Source organism: Hyaena hyaena, unplaced genomic scaffold, assembly GCF_003009895.1.
Source record: "Hyaena hyaena isolate Hyena2069 unplaced genomic scaffold, ASM300989v1 scaffold_166, whole genome shotgun sequence".
Lineage (NCBI taxonomy): Eukaryota > Metazoa > Chordata > Mammalia > Carnivora > Hyaenidae > Hyaena > Hyaena hyaena.
Genome location: NW_024080799.1, coordinates 816,533 through 840,213, shown reverse-complemented (window position 1 = coordinate 840,213; position 23,681 = coordinate 816,533). Strand labels below are relative to the sequence as shown.

Below are 23,681 nucleotides of genomic sequence, written 5' to 3'. Positions count from 1 at the left end.
TCTCAGTCCCTCCCCCACTAGGGCTCTGTCTCTCTCTCTCTCTCAAAATGAAATGAACAGTAAGCAAAGTTTAAAAAATTAAAAAAAAAATCAAGGCCTTCTGTAATCTCAACTGAACCAACCTTATTTCCCATTAATGTCTACTCCTCTTACTGTTCCATAAACATGTTGTACATATTCCTTCCACTATACCTATGTTGGTTCCCCACCTGAAGAAGACAGGTTATTTCACTGCTTGACAGACCCAACTTTTTCTTACAGGCTCCTTGCAAAGTTCCACTTCTTCCATTTCTGATCATGCTAGTTTTCACTAATCTCTAGTCCTCTGACTGATATAATTTAGCACACAATACAGCACTAAATTATATATTTTTGAACGTTTCTTAATATTCTCTCACGTGTGTTAAAGTTTTCTTTCCCAAAAGATGCAACTCACATGAAGACACGGGCTTATCCCTTGTGGTATGTGCTAACCAGAGCAGGCATTTAATAAATCCTTCTTGACTGATTTTGCTGTAAGTGAATTTTGTTTATATGAACACACTGCTAGAAACCATATTCTTAGGTTGCTGTGCTTCGGTATTAAAGTATGACTAATGCTCAGCATCTGAGTACTAAACTAGTAATAAAAACGTATGTAAAGTTAATAAGGGAAGGCAAATATTACAGATGCCAATTCATCTCTTCTATACTTCAACTTTCTACATTTTTAAATGTGGCATATTGTTGTAGTGAATGATTTGGTGTCACAGGTGGATTCTGTGTAGAAATCTGGGGTGTTAGAAGTGGGAAGAAAGAAATTCACTTTAACTGAAATTCAAAGCAAAACAAATGAAGAATTTCTCATCTATGTAGCTGAGTTTATGTCTCCTTAAGCACAATGCACATAGAATGAAAACAAGTCCTTCCCAAGTTCTTTATAAAAAGTAACTATGGATACAGTTGGGGAAAAATGACTCCTGCTAAAGGTTATTTATTTTTTTTGTACAGAATGTACTAAACTCAAGAAAGCATTGCTTTTACAGGTTATCTGTTGAGATACTAAAGTAGGTACAACTTCACAATACTTCTTTGTAATTATATTAACTGCAATGTGATTGTGATTTTTACCTGTACCAAGATTAAGTTCAACATCAAATAAAAACTAATACTATAAAAGTATAGTTTTGTATTTAAATATTAAATGAAATGGGGCACCTGGATGGATCAGTCGGTTAGGTGACTGACTTAAGCTCAGGTCATGATCTTGCCGTTTGTGAGTTTGGGCTCTACATCAAGGTCTGTGCTGACAGCTCAGAGCTTGGAGCCCGCCTCAGATTCTGTGTCTCCCTCCCTCTCTCTGTCTCTCTAAAAAAATAAGTGAACATTTAAAAAATGTAAAAAAATATTAAATGAAAATTTCACCTGTTATCTGCTAAAATTATTCCCACCAGGGAATAACACCACCAGGGTTTTCTCTCAGCTCCCTCCTCATTTCTTGACTCCAAATAAAAGTCATTCTCTTAGATCTGTCAATGGCAGTAGCACTTCTGATTATTACATAATTTCCTGGTAGTAGAGCCCAGCCGATGTGCACAAGGTAGATCTTCGTTTATATGTGAGATGTCATAGCACAATGGAGGACTGATGCTCTGTCCCAATTCCTTCAATCTTGGTGTGGTTTTCTTAGGATTACCAAAGCCATAAATACACATATGTATTTATTTAGTTACTTGCTAATTAGTTACTTGTCTGAAATAGTACTTGGCTCTTTGATCTTTTTCAATTTAAGCAGGTCAGAGATTTATCTCTATTAGTACGGCATAAAAACAATGGTTCAAAAAAAGGGCACATGTACCAGAATGATTCTAGCCTCAGGACTCTTCAAGTGGGTACCTATACTGCCTGCTCTGCTGAGAATTACTGAAAACCAAATAATGGTCTCAAGCTGATTATCTATAGTCCTATGAAACTTTGTCTAGTTTCTTCTATAGGTTTAAACTTGCCAGTGATCATGAATAGAATGGCAGTAACTTTCTACAGGACTATTCCAAAAACAAATCCAAATAAGAACAACTTTCCCCAAGGACAAAAATGACAACTCACAGACATGAGAATAAAGAGAGAAAAATTTTCATTACACACCGAAGTCTGCTAGAGGAAAAAAAAAGTTTTCTCAGCTTTACTATTTTCCTTTTTATAAAGTTCAGTCTACTGTGAAAGTTTCAACTTAAAGCTCTTTATAAAACTAGACAGAAACTAAAACAAAAGGTCTGTAGTATGCAGTAAATCTTGCAAATTGAAAGGTTTAAAAACCTTCAGAAAAGGCTCTCCATTCAGATCTGCCAAAGCAAACAGAGAAGCGCACAACACGCTGGTGCCTGGCTGTTCCCCAGTTACGCTGCAGGTCAAAGAGCATAACCAAAACATGTAACCAGAAAATCTTGTTTGCTATTTTCAAAACAATCACGACCGAAACAAAAACATTACTTCAGATTTTCAAGTTTAGTCAAGTCAAGAAGAGCCCATTTCATTTTAATCTACTTAATTGTATAAGCCCTTTTAACTTACTGCAGCTATGTCACAGAAAGAGTTTAATGGATGTTTAGTTATTGTTCATATCTCCAATGAAACTTCAAAACGTGAGTGAGCTTATTTGGCAATTATAATGTGTTTTAGAGACACTTTTGGGAGTTATTTTTCAAACTACATAAACTAATTTTGCTACTTTTTTAATAGGAAATTGACATTACAGTAGATGTCTGATGGTTGATTGAAAGATACAAAAAAAATCTCAAAACTGGTTTCACATCCAGGGGAGTGTCTCGACTAATTATTTTAAAAAGCCTCATTATAATTCTCAACAAAATTCTTTTAATTAAAACCTTAAATTGTACCTAAAGTTTTTGGAATACTAGCTTTTCCTCTACAGTCAACTGTGTAATTTACTCTAAGAAGCAGCATTAATTGGTATAACAAACTAACACTTACTAAATAACACACTATATGCCAGGCACTGTGCGGTGAACTTTGCATCCATTTTCTGACTTTAATTTCATAATATACCTTGAGTAGCGACAGATAACCAATGAAAATTTTCAATGAGTATCAAATTTATTAACAACAACGTGAAACTCAAAGCAGAAGGCCTAACAAAGTTTTGGATGACTATTAAAAATTATCTCTTTGAAGGCTATTCAATGATACATAAAAAGTTCAAGATGGAGTTATAAGATAATCACAAATCTGTTTCAATTAAGTGTTACCCTAAAGTACCTAAACCTGGCTGTTGAATATATGAGATTTTACACTAAACTTAGTATGAATGGTATAGTGTATAGTAGTTGAAACATAAGTTCCTTTGAAATTTTAATATATTTTGGCACAGACTAATGTATAATGAAAACTTTATTAGGCAAACATTTATTTGCTCTTCTGATTGAGTTGTTTTATAAAGCACCTTCAGTTTCTACTGCTTTAATTTTAAATGTGAAGAATTAAATATAGACTTTCTCAAAGGTTACATTGCTTTCATTTTAAATCAGTTAAATAGAGCACGAAGCCATTGATTTCTTTACAAATAGCTACTGAAAGTGAAATACAGACTTTGCAAACTTTGGAAATGTGTCAGACCCTAAAAGAGGGATCCTCTTCTCCACTGCTCAATTTTATGCATATAGTAGGCACTCAATAAAAGATGTTGAAAGAATGCATAAACGTCCTCTCTGGATCTCTAGACTTACTTTCCCTTCACTCAGTTTAGATGACCTGAGAAGCACTTCCTCAAAATAACCCTCTGGTTCACCATGAGACGAATGCCTGGCACCAGCTGGCAGGAGATATTAATAGTGTGCCCATTAGGCACTTGTTCAAGGCACACAGATAGCTCAGTGATAAAATCTTCAGAAATATTTGGATAGTTAAAATTATTCAGAATATGAATCAGTTATGGTTCTTGAAATCTCACTCTAATTATTAAGAAATCAACATCTGTTTTTGGAAATTCTTTTTAAAAAAGTAAGGTAACAGCAATAATTACTTTCAATTTTAGAGGAACTCAGCATTTAGGGCTAAAGAAAAAAGCTTAGAACAGCAAAATTCTTTTTTCCTTGTGACAAAGATTCTTTTGAAGGATTCATATGCTAAAAAAAGAAAAGAATAGATTTTTTCCTTCAAATTTCAATTTTTAGTATTTATCAATCATTTACCACTGACCAAGAAGTCTCAAAAACAGTAATATGCGGAAAATTACAAAACAGCCTAGGTCACTCTTAGTGACTCATGAGAGACTGGGTAGAGAAGGGGAATGGAATGGGACTACAGCTCATTTTTCAACTAGTACATAATTTAGAAATACTTGTCCCTTCACCAGACAAAATTAACCACTCTAGCTAGAAAATATTTGACAGTCATCCATCCTTGATCTAAAATTCTTCCAGATATTTAGTTTAACCAGTAAGAGACATACATTCAAAGCATCCATTTGTTTTTGTTATAAAATGGCCTATATCTTACATCATAGTGTTAAAGACATTTTATTCTCTGAGCCATCACTTCAAAGTTTCTACAAAAGTATTAGAGTTCAGATGAATTGTTTTTCTTACTTAGTGTGTAATGTCTCAAATAAAATAAACTCAAATAAAAATAAAAGATAAACAAGCAGTTGGGGTGCCTGGGTGGCTCAAGTTGGTTAAGTGTCTTTGGCTCAGGTCATGATCTCATGGTTTGTGGGTTTGAGCCCCACATTGAGCTTTCTGCTGTCAGCCTGCTTCAGATCCTCCGTCCCTCTCTCTTTCTCTGCCTCTTCCCTGCTCGTGTGCGTGCTCTTGCTCTCTTTCAAAAATAAATAAAAACATTAAAAAAAAGATAAGCAGATTTGAATCCTCAAATACTCGGATGAACAGACAATTCTACTAGTTATCTTACACCATGCTACATAGAGACAGAGAATAAACAAGAATAAGATACAGTTGCTGACCCTTAGGAACCTTCCATTTGGCTGGGGAAATGATGCAGGAAACAAGAGCTAATGAGATAAGAGAAATGCTCATTTTTTTATGTGGTATGGAGAAAATAGATGTTTACAGGCATAGAGATAGAATATCCTCATTTTAGGTAGAGAGGCAAGTAAGGCTGAAGAGGTAGGGCCATGTGGAAGGGCCTGGAAGTTTGGCAGAAATACTTACATTTGATACAGTAGTATATGGGGCGGTGAGATACTTTTTGCAGAGGAGGAATTAGAGAAAGGAGTTAGATAGAAAAAATTATCTAGGTCAATTGGAAAACTGATTAACACAGGTACAATTTTTCTCTTAGTGTACTTTAAATAGAATCTCACATATCATTAGTGGATCTCCCCTATATTTTCTTGTTCTTCATAAAGTCTTTTATATTTTCTTTCTTTCTCTCTTTTCTTTTTTCTTTTCTTTTCCTCCTTCCTTTTTTTTTTTTCTTTTTAATTTACATCCAAGTTGCATATAGAGTTATAATGATTTCAGGAGTAGATTCCAGTGATTCACCCCCTACATATAACAGCCAGTGCTCATCCCAACAAGTGTCCTCCCTAATGCCCCTACTTTTAATCATAATATAAATGTGCTATCTCATTTCTCTCTCTGCATCCATCTTTCTCTTTCTCAAATATATGTCAAGGAATGTACACAGGTGAATAAAAAACAAGAGAAAAAGGAAAGCCTATTTAATTTTATTCTGAAAACTGTACAAAAGCATTAGTAGCACACTTGAAATTAATGTGAAAATAAAATCACAATGGTGTCATTATCACTGAATCTAATTCTAGGAAAATTCTAATGTACATTTCTAGTTTACTGACCATTAAACTCACTTAAAAATACATGAAATGCATGATTATAACGTACTGTGCTTTATTTTGTGAGCAATTTAATATTTATGCATACTAAGAATAAAGTAACTTTACTTTGCACATTATCAAAAAGCATAATGTAATTACATTTAGCTTGAGTAGATAAGTAAAACAAATGTATATTGATTGTACCTTTGCTTTAGTCGTCTTTTGGCTGTTGTGGGAACATTAGCACCATAGCCATAGGAAAAAAGAACCCTTTCAGCTTCATCTTCATTTTCAACTGAAAAATATTAAAGTGTATGATGTAAAATAAGTGGTTTTTTCTTAAAAAACATGGCAGAAGTGAAAATAAGAGGTCATGCCAATGAATCAGGGAGCATAAGAACATTAAAAAGGACTAATGCATAATCTCAAACAGTCCATTTGTAAGTAGAAGCATATTTCTTAAAGTATATGGTTGCTTAAATTTGTTCCATTTATTTTTAAAAGGTGTAATGGCTTGCATCATATGACATGTTAAATTTTCTTGTTATAAAAGCATAATAATTCAAGGGGCACCTGGGTGGCTCTATCGGTTAAGCTTTTAACTCTTGGTTTTGGCTAAGGTCACAATCTCATAGATTGTGAGTCTGAGCCCTGCATAGGGCTCTGCGTTGATGATGCAGAGCCTGCTTGGGATTCTCTCCCCTCTCTCTTCCCTTACCCTGCTTGCTCTCTTGCTCAAAACTAAATAAACTTAAAAAAAATTTTTAAAATAAAGCCTAGTAATACAGATGTGTGATATTCTGAATGATTCTAAGGATTTTTGTATGTAATGTATGTTTTGTAATTATCAATAAGTAATAATATTAATTTCATTATTTCTCTTCTTGATAAAAGAAATGACTACTTTTTTTTTTTTTAATATTTTTATTTTATTTCTAGGAGAGAGAGAGAGAGACAGCTTGAGCAGGGGAGGGTCAGAGAGAGAGGGAGTCACAGACTGAAACAGGCTCCAGGCTCTGAGCTGGCAGTCAGCACAGAGCCTGACGCAGAGCTCGAACCCACGAACCGCGAGATCATGGCCTAAGCGAAAGTCGGACGCTTAACCGACTAAGCCACCCAGGCACCCCGAAATGACTACTTTTTTAAATGTTTATATTTGAGAGAGAGAGAGAGAGAGAGAGAGAGAGAGACAGGACATAAATGGGGGAGGGGCAGAGAGAGACAGAAAGACAGGGAGACACAGAATCTGAAGCAGGCTCCAGGCTCTGAGCTATCAGCACAGAGCCCAACATGAGACTCAAACCCATGAACCGTATGAGATCATGACGTGAACTGAAGTCAGACACTCAACCGAGCCACCCAGGGGCCCTAAGAAATGACTACTTTTAATTAGGAAAAATGTTCATTATTTTATAAGAACAACTTACTCTTAACTTGCAATAATGAAATTGTTCATTTAAGTAGGCTACTCTGTGAAGAAAATGTGCAGTCTTAAGAATGTATTGATAGCCTTTTTTTAATTACAAAAAAAAATACAGCAAAACCATTTACTTTTAAATTCTGCCATTATCACATCAATCTTTTTCAGAAGGAATTTTAACTGACAGGTTAACATTTTACAGTTAAAAAGTTTAAATGCAATGGCAATTTTACTGTAAATTGGGATTAAAAAATACTTAACGTTTATAAAAACTAAAGGTTTAGGAGCTCAAATAAAAACAGTCAATGACATTTAACAATCTTTTATAACATTATTCAACATTAACTATATTTTAACATTAAAAAGAGAAACTTTTCAGAAATGTTTCAGTTTTAAAACAAAGCTCCATATTTCACATTAGTAAGTGGAGCTATTTGGAGACCCATTACTGTAATATGCATATATTTGTTGACTGATCCCTTTACAGTATAGTTAGTAAGAATTTTAGTAAATTTTTCTTGTTTTCCTTCAATTTTATCCCTATTTTTCATGGTGAACTAGGGTCAGTTTTCAGAAGCAGAGTTATTAGTTGTCAGGTAAATGTGGAAGCAGAGATGATATATGTTATTGCCAATAGTGTTACCAGCTAACATAGCTCCAGATGCAAGATGGAGTTATCCAATTCAGCTCTATCAGAATGGCAAAATAGCTCTCTTAGAGCTGTTAGTTAGATCCCTACCTGACTCTTGCCCCAAAATTCAGAAGGAAGAGGGTAAATTCAGTTAACATCTCAAAAACTCATCAGTTAGATATTGATGGACATCTGAAATTTGAGTTTAATACCTAATGGATTAGTAACTCATAAGGTGACTATTCTATTGGTGATTTAATTATAGAAACAATGGTAAATGGTTCGAAAGAGATATGAACGTGTCTTAGACGTACAGAGCACCAAACTATATTTGAGTGCCACCATTTTTCTCAAGCTAGAAGCATTAGGAAGGCTGTGGGGAGACTAACGCTCATAGAGAAGGGACAATAGCCAAATCATGGAAAGAGCCTAACTGTCCATCAACAGATAAATGGATGAAGAAGATGTGCTTTATACATACAATGGAATACTACATGGCAATAAGAAAGAATGAAATCTAGCCATTTGTAGCAATGTGGATGGAACCTTGAGGGTGTTATGCTAAGGGAAATAAATCAGGCAGAGAAGGACAGATAACATGTGTTTTCACTCATAAGTGGAACAGGAGAAACTTAACAGAGGACCATGGGGGAAGGGAAGGGGAAAAAGAGTTAGGGAGAGGGAGGGAGGCAAACTATGAGAGACTCTTGAATACTAAGAACAAACTGAGGATTGATGGGGTTGGGGGAGAGGGGAAAATGGGTGATGGGCCTTGAGGAGGGCACTTATTGGGATGAGCACTGGGTGTTATATGGAAACCACCTTGACAAACCATAAAAAAAAAAAAGTGGGCCTTTTAATAGGCACCTGCATTTCCATATAAATGGGATATAAAAATATTTAAATGGCATTACAATGTTTAATGTAAGTTATAAAAATAGAAATCTCGGCTCTGTTCTCTCTGTTAATGGGAAAGCATTTAATATTTCATCATTAGGTATGATATTAACTGTGTTTTTTGTAGATATCCTTTATCAGTCTGAGGAAGCTCTGTTCTATTCCTTTTTTGTTTAGACAGAGGGACGTATGCAAAGTTATGAAGATAAGAGAGTATGGAATCTTCAAAATAATATGCCATGACAGGGAATGGCAAGGCATAAACTATAAAGGAAAGTCTATAAAAAGTCATGCTAAGGAATATGACTTCATGCTGTCTCAAGATGATGACAGAGAGGTTTTAAGGCAAGTGTATACTCTAATCAAATTAGAGTCAAATCAGAGTTGAAGATAGACTCTGACTCCAGTGAAAAACTAAAGACAAATTTGGAAACTGTTCCAGTTATCAGATATTGACCCTAGAAGTAGAAAAAAGATAATGATAGGAATGAAATAAGTTTTCCTTAAATTGGCCTACAAATACAACAAACATAGCCTTTACAAGAAAATGTGCCCAAATAGATTCAAATTCAACTTCAGCTTCAGTTGAAGTTTAAGTCCACTTTTATAAGAATGCTGCTGATATTTCTGACTTTTGAACAAAAATAATGTGCTGTAGCAAATATCTCAGTCAATAGTGAAAGGTTAATTTAAAATATTCCCTTAAACTGGCTGGCTCAGTCAGTAGAGCATGCAACTCTTGACCTCGGGGTCACGACATCAAGTCCCATGTTGGGCATGGAAGCCTACTTTGAAAAAATAAAAAATAAAATAAAATATTCCTTTAAAGTCAAGGAAAACACAGGAAGACAGTATAATAAGAGGAAACAGAGTAGAAATTAAAGGTTAAGGATTATAACCCAGTACATTCAATAAATTTCTGTTTTTTAAGACTCAAGGTGTCAGTCATCTCCCCTCTTAGGTGTTGTACTCCTCACCTTACAAGTGTAATTAGGAGCGCCTGGGTGGCTAAGTCAGTTAAACGTCTGACTTTGGCTCAGGTCATGCTCTCATGGTTTATGGGTTTGAGCCCCACATTGGGCTCTGTGCTGGCAGCTCAGAGCCTGGAGCCTGCTTTGGATTCTGTGTCTCCCTCTCTCTCTGCCCCTCTCCCAATCATGTTCTGTCTCTCTCTTTCTCTCAAAAATAAAATAAACATTAAAATATTTTTTTAAGGTAGAATTAACTTATGACTGCTCCTGTATTCCCACTGTGAAATGCCTGTTTTTTGCTAATAGCACATATCTCACTACTTTATTATCTTTAATATGCTTGATTCTTCCAGGGATCTAGACTAGTGAGAATTATCACATGAACTCCATGGCCCCAGATCCTGGCATATGTAAACATTTCATTGTTCAATGAGGGAACTAAATAAATGAAAAGATAAAAATCTACTGTAGTTAACCTCTTAAAAAATTTTTTTTTAATGTTTATTTAAAACATTAAAGCCAGAGCATGAGACACAGAATCTGGAGCAGGATTTAGGCTCTGAGCCGTCAGCACAGAGCCTGACATGGGGCTTGAACCCAGGAACTGCAAGATCATGACGTGAGCTGAAGTCAGGCACCGACTGAGCCAGCCATATAGTTAACCTGATTTTTATTTTTATTTTTTTTTAATTTTTTTTAAATGTTTTATTTATTTCTAGGAGAGAGAGAGAGAGACAGCGTGAGCAGGGGAGGGTCAGAGAGAGAGGGAGTCACAGACTGAAACAGGCTCCAGGCTCTGAGCTGTCAGTCAGCACAGAGCCCGACGCGGGGCTCGAACCCACGAACCGCGAGATCATGACCCGAGTGAAAGTCGGACGTTTAACCAACTACGCCACCCGGGCGCCCCATAGTTAACCTGATTTTTAAATGTCAACTACTGAAACTGAGATTAACTAATTATTAAAATATAAAATATATATTTTTCAAAAGTCACCAATTGGATTTTAAAGAAACATATCAGTGTTTTTAAAAACAATCGCAGGTTCCTTGTGCTGCCAGAAAAAAAGCTGTGTGTGTGAGGTGGTGGGCGACTTACTTTCTGCAGTTTGCATTATTATTTCATCAAGCTCTTTTTCCAATCTCTCATAAATGTCGAGCCTTGCCTGATGATCAGAGTTCCGTGCTTCAAGTTCAGTAATGCGTTTTTCAGAAGAAGCTTGGAGACTATAAAATTCTTTAGTTAAAACCTAATAGTGGAAGAAAAAAATCAGAAAGGCAGGATTAAAAAGGTTAACAGTGAAGACAAAAATGTTAACACAAAAATGCCTTTTGAATTTTTTTCTTTCTAATGATTTAAGTATGAGGAGAAAGCTCAACTGAGATGACTGAGAAGCTACAATTATTTCTGAGGTAAATTAACTCATGGTTCGTAACTGAAAATTATGAACCATTTTATTGTATGAACTGAATAAACAACAAATTTAAAACTTAGAAATATTTATAGGAATAAGATTAGCATTTACTTGTTAGAACTACAAAAATGCAGTGATGCTATCCTTACTGGAGGTCATTTATGTGGCACCTGCAGCAACTGGAGAAAGGCGTGCGCTTACAAAGCTGTGTGTGAAAATGCTACACTCGTCCTTCAGCTTTCCATCAGAGCTGACTCCATCTACGCTTACCACGGGTGTAATAGGATTTCTGGTTTCTCCAACAATCATAAATTCAAAGCAACAAACCAACATGATATATATGAAGTGCCACCTGGGGCAGTATCAGAGAATGCCTTTGTAGAAAGGAAGGATTTCAACAATTATTAAAAAAGATTAAAAAAAAAAAAAGGCATGGAAATTGGAGTTATTTTGTGTAAGAACAAAAAAACTTTACATTCTTTACTGGTTTGTTGAAAGAATCACTATGATGATAATGAATTCACTAAAAAGAGGAGACATTTCTAATGACAAAGGAAATGTTTTAATGCTTAAATTCCAACTATTTAAAGAGTTTACTAACTAGTAGAGATTAAGTTATGGAGTGGTATTATACTTGCTTTCCAATACAGCATAAGTAATGTAGTATTTCCTTAAAAGCAACAGAATATTATGGTTAAGAATATGAGTTTGCAGCCAGAAAGATTTGGGTTTCAATGCTAGCTTTGACACTTACTTAGTTTCGGATCTTAGGCAATTAATGACTCTTTCTAGGCCTACCACAAAACATTGTTGGAAGGATTAGATAAGATAATAAATTCACAGTGCTTAGCAGAGTGCCCAGAACAAAGTAAGTTTGAAAAATGTTATTACTACTTTAAGAATTATGAGAACTCTGTATTAAATGGCTTGTAGAAATAAAGATCCACTCGCCTAAGTACTCTGAATTCTCTATAATTAAACAATTTTTAACACAACCTATTTTCTTTAACGATTTCATCCTAATAAATGTACGTGATTGTGTGCTTTCTTTGATGAGGAAAAAGGAGAAGGTATAGATCTAGTTACAGTTTTTTTTTTTTAACTTTTTTTTAAGCATTTATTCAGTTTTGAGAGACAGAGAATGAGTAGGGAAGGGTCAGAGAGAGAGGGAGACACAGAATCTGAAAGAGGCTGAGCCATCAGCACAGAGCCTGATGCGGGACTCGAACCCACAAACTGTGAGATCATGACCTGAGCTGAAGTCAGATGCTTAACCGACTGAGCCACCCAGGCACCCCACAGTTTTTAACAAGTAGAAATAACAATTTAATTTTCCTTAATCTATTCCATCTTATTTTCCTTCCATTATTTTCATCAAAACTCCCCCCTGACATAACTTAAACATTATCTCCCACTCTCCAAACTTATTCTTTTGGGGGATAAAGAAAGAATAACATGGGAATAATGATGAAAATTACAGGATGATTTTTAGTGTTCCTGATTGGATCAATAAAAGAAAATTCATCTTTGAGTATTATTTCTTCTTCATTCTTGCCAGCTGGAATTTGTTTTCTACAGACTTATTAATTCATTATAACTAAATTATTAGACAGTTGAAATACTCTAGAGCTTTCATAGAATTTATTACATTGAGATGTCATTCATTAAGACTTTGGTGGCTGATGACACTAATTCCACAGTCAATAGAGAGTATCAGTAATGACATTGTTAAGTGATTATTCTCACAGCACAGCTGATACTATTTGTCTGTATTCCACCCTCCTCAACAAAATACCGCACAAGGAAAAACTGCAGAAATGGATATCTGAAGAGATAAGCAAAATGTGGAAGATGGGATATTTTGTAAAGTATTATTCTAAGAAGGGATTTTAGAAGTACTATTAAATTGAGAGATGTAATTTAAAATCTTCTCTTTGTAGCCCAGAAAGATCCCCAGACACACCCAACACTGCTGGACTCCATGGCAGAGAATTCCTTTTTACTATGGATCTGCCTGAGCAGCTTCTATAGATAAATTTATTACTGTATTTGAAAAGTCAAAGAGAACTTGATTATTGGACCTATGGAAGGCTATTATATTAAATATTCTTTAGGAAAAACCAATATATGAACATTTGAGTTTGACCAGAATGCATAAAACAGATCAACGGCTTTTAGAAATCCATTAGATATTAAGCTTTCACAGTGGGTATTTCCTTCCTTTAAATAATCGAATGATAATACAAAATTATATAAAATCATACATAGGTATATATAAAATGAATGATAATACAAAACTATAGGTCAATAATTGCTTTAAAAAGATCTAAAAATAGAAAGCCAGTGTTTTGGGAGTGTTTGCCAGTTGATAATTAAAGTAAAATAGTCCCCAAGTTACAAATCAATGAGAATATTGGGTAAAAGCCACAGAAAAGTGCATAAATATAACAATCTTTATCTTTCAGAAGATTATTTCTCCCCCAAATTCATTATAAATAGAAATGGTCTTAGAAATACTTTCTGGAACTTCAGAAAAATGGATTCTAACAACAGTGCTGTACTAACATCCATCAAACCATTCAGTCACTCATTACTTCTTGATCATCCACCATGAGCAAAGCACTGTGTTAGGTATTGGCGACACAATGATAAATGAATAATATCTTGTCTCCTCTCAAGGCTCCTAGTTTAACAGAGGAGAAAATGTAAAGAAATGCTATTAAAGCCTCAGTTTTATCAAAGGTTTTTAGAAACATAATATTTTTGGGGGCATCTGGGTGGCTCAGTTGGTTAAGTGTTTGACTCTTGATTTTGGATCAAGTCATGATCTCATAGTTTGTGAGATCGAGCCCTGTGTTGGGCTCTATGCTGACAGCATGGACCCTGCTTGGGATTCTCTCTCTCTCTCTCTCTCTCTCTCTCTCTCTCTCTGTCTTTTCCTCCTCCTCCTCCTCTGCATGTGTGCTCTCTCTCTCTTTCTCTCTCTCTCTCTGTCTTTTCCTCCTCTTCCTCCTCTGCGTGTGTGCTCTCTCTCTCTCCTGTGCATGTGTGCTCGCTCTCTCAAAATAAATAAATCAACTTAAAAAAACCCCTATTTTTTACAAATGTGTTTCTCCATAACCCTTACGCACAAAAAAACAATAATTGCCAGTCAGCCACATTCACCAACCAAATGGGTAGAGGTGTATGAGAGAGTGGCAATTGCAAGTTGTAACCTTTAAAAGGTCATGAAATCAATTCAGATTGCAACCAGTTAAAAATAATAAAACAGAATGGTTTAGTAAACATCGGTACTGTGTGCTGTATTATTTAGTGAACTATTTGTTTCAGAAGCACAGAGAGAGAGGGGAACTGCTTTCCTCTCTTCCTATATATACCTCCCATTCCCTTCCACCTGCCCCAACACACATCTTTAAGCAGTCATCCAATCTGAAAAAAAAAAAAAAAAAAGGAAAGGCATTTTGCTAGGAATTATGAAATTTTAACAATAACTTACAAAAGATGAATACCAATTCAGAGCTGATCTAATTCAGTCTAATTGAAAATGTGTGGGAGAATCTGCCACTGCAGATTATGACTGCAGTAGGTTCTCAAAGAATGTACTTGAAAAAGTATTAAGTGCTGAACACTGGTTTGCTTTAGAAGTAAACACTATCTATAACTTTTCCATTTCTTTATATATATGTATTTAATATTATTTTTATATTTTTTCCCAAGGCTTTATTTTCTGAGACCCTTTATCTTGTTAATCTTAGTTTTACTTATCAGAATACTTCCCAGAAATGTAATCTCTGAGGTATTATTGTAATGAAAACACACATCATTGGCTAATTAATCATGTTAATGACATTATTATATGTATTTCATTCAATTTTTTAAATGAGCATTTCCCACAAATCTAAAATATTCAGGAACCTGATTACATGTAACCATATAATACACAAATATAGCAATTATATAGCTTAAAATCTACTTACTGTAAATTGTTTAATTATCTATTATTTGAATAAATTACTTCCAATTTTTGCTATAATATTTAGTGCTGTAAGTATGCCATTGATATACCGTTTACAAGCATTTCTTATTTCCTCAGGTAAAATTCCTTTACAATTACTCGATCAACTTTTTAAGGACTTTAATGCAGGTTACCATACTGTCCTCCTGAAGAGAGGTTCCATTTTCTAAGCACATGAGATTTCCCCTTTAACGGTACTTTTGCCAGCAGTTTGAAAACAACAAACAGACTTATGTAAAGGTAGAAAAAAAGTTTGTTTCTTTAATTATTAGGGAGAATACATGTTTTCACCTATTTCTCAAGAATTTTCATGCCTTTTCTTGGAAAGAGTACATGCCTTCTACATAGTCTCTAGAAGAGGAAGGTATGTCCTCTTGATTAGAGGCCTCTTAACAGTAAGGACCCAAACCCTTTCTCCGATGTAACACAAGTATTATTTTTCAGTCTTCATTTATTTTTCCTACATGATTTCTTCCCCTACTTTTAATCAACAGATCAACAGATCCCAGGCAGACATAATATAAAATTTCATCTGTATCTACTTAGAAAGCTATTTAATAGCTTTATAGCTTTGCATTTACATTTACATAGGACCCATCTGAGGTTTATTCTGATATGCAGTGTGAAGTATGGAAGTAACTATTTTCTCTAGTCAAATGATTACCACAACACTGTTATCAATCCACCTTTTCCCTGGATTTGTAAAATAAACTTTACAATGAATATATTATTAAATTTATGTGATTATGGGTCTTAAGCTTTGTATTTGATACCATTTATGAACTTTTTTTGGGTGTGTTTTAATTGTTCTTGCCTCAGAATGCATTTTAAAATGTGATACATACTTCTTTTCATTATTTCTTTTTATCAATCTTCTTCAAAAATTGATTACTTTGATTTTTTTCCTAGTTATATTACATAATTACTTTGTTCAGTTAAAAAAGAGCATGCTAGGGGCGCCTGGGTGGCTCAGTTGGTTGAGTGTCCGACTTTGGCTCAGGTCATGATCTCACAGTCTGTGCGTTTGAGCCCCGTGTCAGGCTCTGTGCTGACATCTCAGAGCCTGGAGCCTGCTTCAGATTCTGTCTCCCTCTCTCTCTGCCCCTGCCCTGATCTCTCTCTGTCTCTGTCTCTCAAAATAAAATAAAAGACATTTAACAAAATTTTTAAAAAGAGCATGCTAGCAAGTAATATTACGTGATAGAAATAAAAAATATGTAATATTGAATATTACCTTCCAGGAAGATGGGTGTTTCTTCTTATGTATTAGTAAAGCTGTATGTTTTTCTTGATAATAGCCTCTGTACTATTCCTATTAAAATTATTCCAAGTAATTATATATTTTTTTAGTTGCTATGGTGAATGAAATCTTTTTCTTTTTTTGTGTGTTCTAACAATTCCAGTCCTTTGTGGTACACATATTTCTGAGATCTATTGATCTTGTGTGTGCATGTGCGTGCATGCACGTGTGCACATGTGCAGGACAGTGCTAGGTCCTATAGGTAAAATAAAGCTCAACATGACACAGACCTTGTACTTAATGAGCTTACATGCTATGCTAATTTTACTAATTTTTATTTGTTATTTAAAAAAAGTAAACCCTATGCCCAATATGGTGCTTTACCTCACAATCCTGAGATCAAGAGCTGCATGTTACCACTGAAGCAGCCAAGTAACCCATGTTAGGCTAATTTTAAAAGAAAGGCTTGTACACATACCTCTAATTTTTTCTGATATTTTTCACATTCCAATTGGCATTGTGTGAGATTTCTTGCAGTTTCCTCTTGTATAAGTTGAACACGCTCACTTTCAAAAGATTTTAACTTACTTTGATGGAGATATTCTGTTACTTTGCTTTCTGTACTAAGTTGTAGTTCTCTGTACCTGAAACAGAATGATTGCAAGACTATAAAGAAATTGGAAAAATTTATATAAATATAAACATTATGTTTAACTTTGCTATATTCCCATCTTATTATGTGATTAATAACATATTTATTCAGCAAAGCTTTTGTAAATAATTTAGACAGGCATACTAATGGAAATATGCTAAGTCTGGAAACAAAATACACCAATTAAACTAGCTCTACTGTTCCCTTATTTTTATCCCTTCCATCTCCAAATAATTATTGCCTATTACTATTATTTTGTAAGACATTTAAAATAAAAAAGAGTAAGAGTAAGTTTCAGTTATAATGCTTAAAATGATTTAATTTCTATACATTTCAAAGGTCTTCTTAAATCTACAGCAAAATTGTTGCCAAGCTTGCTGTTTCTAAGTCTAAATAATGTCATATAGAAGATAGCATGAACTATGCAAATTCTTAGGATTTTTATAAAATTTAAGTTAGTATATATATATACATGTATACAAATATAAATATTATAAGAAAACATAATGTACAAATTACAAATAATGTACAAAATATATAACAAGTAGTCTTTTGTAACACAGATAAGGAACATTTTCTTCATTTCATAAGTCTAACTAGTAATAAAACCCTTTCCATATATAAATCACCACATATTATAAATTTAAAAATGCTTCAGGATGAGTATGTTTTAGACAGCAAAACATAGACACATTATACTGTCTTAGGGAGCTATTATGAGCCCAATACAATGCTAGATATGTATTAAAATTCATGTATTCAAGTTATTTATTCAGCTAGTCACTATGCTAAATAAATGTATATATAGTGGTAGACAAAATGTTATTCCCTCTGCCCCACACCCCCTGTTAAACAAGTTAGTTTTCTGGGGAAGATAGGCAAATAAACATGAAAATTCAACAGAGTATGACAAGTGCTTCAAAAGGGTAATCCCTAGCTTCAACGGGAACATGAAGGAGGCAGACATAACTTGGTTTATACAGGTGTGTGCATGTGTTTGTGGCGGGGAGGGAAGTGTATAGGAGGTTTGGGATGGGAAGCGTTGCAGAGAGAAAAAACAAGAGTATGTGTACGGCAGGGAAGCAGCAGACAGTACCGTCAGTTTTATTCAGGGTACCTCATTTAATCCCCACAACAACCCTAGTACGTATTTTGATCATGAGGAACTTGAGGCCCAGAGATGTCAAAGAATTTCTTTAACAGGCAGAAGCTGCTAGAACATTTCAGGTTGGGTTTGAAGTCCAGCTATATTTGACTCTATGGCAATGATCTTTCCACTACTACATGATATTCTTAACTGACATTTCTGAGATCAGATTAAGCTTTCCAAAGGTCATTTCACCAAGTGACAATAACAATCACATTCAAAGTATAATCAGAGAAGATAGGTAGTAGATATTTGCTACTGGCTACTTCACTCTTGGCACTCTTTTATCTTTGATGAAAACATCTCACATTCAAACTAGTGGAAGGTCAATGTATACGGGTACACATGGTTTAATATACAGTAAGGTTTTCAGGGGAATGTCAGCTTGTCGGCTTAACTTTTTGAGAAGGCTTACATATATATATATATATGAAGAAAATTGTTAAGAAGTTATATATAGATATATGTAACTAGAGATATATAAAAATATTTTTTGTATGGATAAGCAAACATTGACAACACTTTTTACTGAGACATAATATATAAACCATGAAAGTTAATCCTCTTAAGTATGCAATTCACTTTTTTTAGTTTTTAGTATATTCACAAAGTTGTGTATGAATCACCACTATCTAATTACAAAATGTTTTTATTACCCAAATAAGCAATTCGTGTCAACTTAGCAATCACTTCCCATTCCCTTGTCCCCCAAGCCCTGGCTACCACTGCTCTACTGTCTTGCTCTATGGATTTGCTTACTCTGGACATTTCATGTAAATGGAATCATAATATGTGGCTTGCTGATGTTTTCAACGTTCATCCACGTTGTAGCATGAATTGGTACTCCACTCCTTTTTATACCTGAATAATATTCCATTGTATGGTTATATCATGTTTTGTTTATCCCTTCATCCGTTGATGGACATATGGGTTATTTCCACTTTTTGGCTATTATGAGTAATGCTGCTATGAACATATGTGGAAGTTTTTGAGTAAACATGTTTCCGTTTCTCCTAGTTATATACCAAGGAAAATAATAGGTTATATACCTAGGTCATATAGCCATTCTATTTCTAAGTTTTGAGGAACCACCAAACCGCTCTCCAATGTGGCTGGACTATTCTACATTCCCACTAGCAGGTATGAGGGTGCCAATTTCTCCATGTCATTATCAACACTTACCATTGTCTGTTTTTCTTTTATTACAGCCATTCTCATAGGTGTGAAGTGGCAAAAAAATTCTTTCACTCAAACATTTATTAATTCAACATTTTACTGACATGAAAATGTCCCTGTACCCCTTGGGGTAGGTTGTTTTATAAATATAATTGTATATAGTGTGTGAAATCAGTTTGGATTTTGTATGCTAAACTGGGAACACACTAGAGTGCATTATACAATAAATTTTGTTAAGTCATTTACAGTGGGATATTGATCTTTGAAATTGCTTTGAAAAGATAAAACTGCAAAGTTTGCCTTTTTTATGGATTCAAGACATGGTAGGTGATCAATGCCGACTCCAAGTGGGAAATTAAAAGCTTAGCTTTTAGCTCCACCTGTTCTTATTCATAATCCAGCACTTGAAAGTTACTTTCAGCACTATTACTCCTCCCCCGTACTGAAAAGTTAAAAAACAGTAGTTATCCCCTGGAAATCTGAGAACACTAGTTTAGTAAGTGGATACATCTATAAGTCAGTTGTAGCAGTGAGGGACGGACCAGAACGAGAGCACGGTCTCAGGTCGCTCCCGCTTTGTGTTTTGCGAATATAACCGGTCACATTTTACTTCGCTGACTCAGACTTCTCATCTCATCCTCATACTGTGAACATCTTATTTGAACTAAGTCATTATTATTCCCATGTTAACAACTCTGTTTGACATTCTAATTCAGTACAGTTACCTTAGGAAGTTGAATTTCTTACAAAGTTAAAAGTATAATCAGAACCTCTAACTATCCTCACAATGATCTCACCCCAGGCCACAATTCAGCTAGGTTAATGCTACATTTGGAACTGGGTTTTCAGTTTTCGTAAGATTCACCCATTATCACATACTACTTTAAAAAATAGTAATACAAAGTCCTAGAATTAATTATTTGTTCTTATGGAATGCACTACAAGATTTTTAAGCTGGACATATAGGAGAAGAAATGTGAAAAGGTGAAAAGCACCTATTAAGTAGGGAGCTGCCAACATCCTCACACCTAAGAAGTGGCCTCAGGCCCTGGTGAATTCACCCCAAGCAGCGTGGCGCGTTCTGCAATGCTGAGCAGTAACTGTGGGAGAGCCAGGAGCGTGGCCTTCAACCCATAGAAATGGGAGAACTAGGGGCGCCTGGGTGGCTTAGTCGGTTGGGCGTCTGACTTTCGCTTAGGTCATGATCTCGCGGTTCGTGGGTTCGAGCCCCGCGTCGGGCTCTGTGCTAACTGCCAGCTCGGAGCCTGGAGCCTGTTTCAGTCTGTGACTCCCTCTCTCTCTGACCCTCCCCTGCTCACGCTGTCTCTTTCTCTCCTAGAAATAAATAAAACATTAAAAAAAAATTAAAAAAAAAAAAAAAAAAGAAATGGGAGAACTAATTTAAACAAAAGCACCATATAAAATACTGAATAACAAGAAGTTCTTATAACAGTATTTACCTGAGCAGTCTTTACATATACGCTGTGGTGAGGGTTTTGCTCATTACACTGTGATGTATTAAGCCAAGAAGTGGATACAGCTTATTCCCAACTCTATCAACAAGGTTATCACTGGGTAAAAAGGTGAAGGACCTATATAATCATTAACCTTTTATTTAATCTCAGTTTTTACTTTCCAACAAGAAACAACAACTGATCTTTGAATTTTGTCCACAAAACGTTCATGGCTATCCTGATATTAAACCTGGATATTTACTCAGAACTGTAATCTAATCTCATTTGATAGAGAGCCATTCTAAGGTAAAATACCCAAAATAGATTGTCTTCAGTGGTGACAGTTCCTATAATCACCAGGACCAGGAAGTGGTCCTTCCATTAAGAAATTTTGAGAGCTGGTCCAATCTGGAGGGAAGGCAGAGCAACCGCTGAGGCAAGGCATCTGCCTGTGTGCCAGAGGACAGCTGTGTGTAGATAGAGTACCGGAAGTATAACCTGCACCAGGAAGACTGGCAAAAGAAGCTAAGCAAAGTAACAGGATTTCCAGTTACTGGCAAGGGTTCAGGGAAGGATTTTTACTTGTCAGGCATTAGGCATATTAACTGAGAGAAAGGACTGAAAGGTATTCTGGGTCAATACAGAGAATATACTGTTGGCTCAGAAGAATACATGGGAGCAAATACAAATAGTCATATGGTTGGACCACTGCATCATTTGTGCAAGGAGGATAAATCTAATTCTAAATTTCATAAGCCCATGGGGCTGAGGCTGTTGATTAACTTGCTACATGTAAGAGGAGTACTTCGAGACAGAGATGGACCTGAATGTCCAGACAGGAAGCCTTTGGTGGATTTTGGCGTGGGAAACTGAAGTTGACAAGGATTGAAGCTGCCTTCTCTAGTCACCCAAGAAGCCGTCTTGCCCACACAATGGGCAACCAATCCCATTTGCTACCAAATGGGCTACCAATCCCATTTTACTTTGCTGTCTCAGACTCCTCTTTCTCCTTGTTCTATTAAGAAGGCCTCACCGAGTTGATGTTCAATTCCTTTTCAAATGATTCATTTTGGTGGAGCTAATAACTCATCCATACCTTAACTACTCTTTGTGCCTGCTATTTCTAATTTTGAGGGGTAAGACTCATTTTCATTCTTTTTCCAGAGAATTGTGGTTGTGTTTCTAGACTTGTACTACATGCATTTCTAGACCTGCATCACATGTTCAAAATGCCTCTGGATAAATTACTGAATAATTAACCAAACCCTAAGACTCAAGCGAATTAAGAATTGGGGAAAAAACTGTTGCTTTGGATTTTCTGCTTTTGTGGCTGAGGAAAAGCTAATTGCCTTAGGTTAAAGATACAAAACCACTAAGTTTTCAATTATGCCCTGAAGTTTTGTTTTTGTTTTTTTTTTAGTTCTCAACAGTATATATCTATCTGTATATATTTATAGATCTATATCTAATATTACATTAACTAGTGTTCTACCAACTATGTGTTTAAAGCATATGGGGCATACAAGAAGACACAGTATTTTTTACAAAAGTATATTTTAAATCTCATCTTTTAAAATTGCTATTTTATATAGGGTTAACTTTGCATTAACCAAAATATTTCAATCATCAACACCTAATTCATTTAAAAATATTTATTGTGCCCCTAGCTGTGTTAGGTATTAATTACTACATATAAGCAAACCACAAACAGTATCACTATTCTTCCCAGAACTCACATTCTAATGGTGGGAGATAAACAAATGGAAGGTAATAATGCTAATAAATTCTAATTATAATAATAATGCAGAGTGAGAGAATAGAGAATGATACTCAAATTAGTGGTGCTGCTATTTAATTAAATTAATTAATTAATTTATTTTTGGTGGTGCTATTTTAAAGAGGTTGGGCAGGAAAGGCATTTCTCTGTTAAGGTGATATTTGAGTAAAGACAAGCATATGAGGTTTACTAAAACCTGTATTTAGAAACACAACTAATTGATTAAGAAAACATTTACTGGCCATATTGGCCATATTTAAGATTTATGTAATATAGACACTTTCTGTTTAAAGAAGAGATATGATACCAAATATATGAAGTCAAAAGAAGTCCTTCATACCTATTTGAAACTTGGTTTAAACCAATAGTTAAAATTATGCACCAAAACTACTAATGGATTTATTAGACAGGCTAATCTACATGAATTTGAGCATTCTACTCTTGATTTTGGCTCAGGTCAGGATCCCAGGGTTGTGGGATTGAGCCCTGCATCAGGCTCTGTGCTTAGTGTGGAGCCTGCTTAATATTCTCTCTCTCTCTCTCTCTCTCTCTCTCTCTCTCTCTGCTTTTACCCTGATCATGCACATGTGCACGTGCACATTCACTCCCTCTCTAAAAAAAATAAAAAATAAATAAAAGGAAGAGGACCGAATTTTTAACAAACGCATTGGCGGGGCACCTGGGTGGCTCAGTCGGTTAAGCGTCTGACTTCGGCTCTGGTCATGATCTCACAGTTCGTGAGTTCGAGCCCCGCGTCAGGCTCTGTGCTGACAGCTAGCTCCGAGTCTGGAGCGTATTTGGGATTCTGTATCTCCCTCTCTCTCTGACCCTCCCCTGCTCACGCTGTCTCTCTCAGAAATTAAAAAAAAAAAAATTAAAAAAAAAACAAATGCATTGGTGATATTAGGATGAGTGCAACTATTTTACAGGACTAGGAAAGAGATACTTATTTGAACAAACGATTCTGTTACTGTTTCATTTTTATACTTAAATAATTAATAAGCCACATAAGAAATGTCCTTTCATCATTTATAACCTGTGCCTTTTAAAAATGTCTTTTTAATTTTTGTACTGATTATATAATAGAAGAAAGATATC

At 35.1% G+C, this 23,681-nt stretch overlaps 1 protein-coding gene across 3 annotated transcripts in view; it reads right to left on the bottom strand.

Annotated features, from left to right (window-relative positions):
- PIBF1 (progesterone immunomodulatory binding factor 1) overlaps positions 1–23,681 on the bottom strand; it is a 202,270-nt gene that overhangs the window by 66,676 nt on the left and 111,913 nt on the right. For all 3 annotated transcript variants that reach the window (XM_039240089.1, XM_039240091.1, XM_039240090.1), the window contains exons 11-13: positions 16,856–17,021; positions 10,807–10,957; positions 5,996–6,086 (exon numbers count right to left, since the gene is read on the bottom strand). In XM_039240089.1, the coding sequence (XP_039096020.1) occupies positions 5,996–6,086; positions 10,807–10,957; positions 16,856–17,021 (408 nt within the window). The remainder of the gene's footprint in view (positions 1–5,995; positions 6,087–10,806; positions 10,958–16,855; positions 17,022–23,681) is intronic.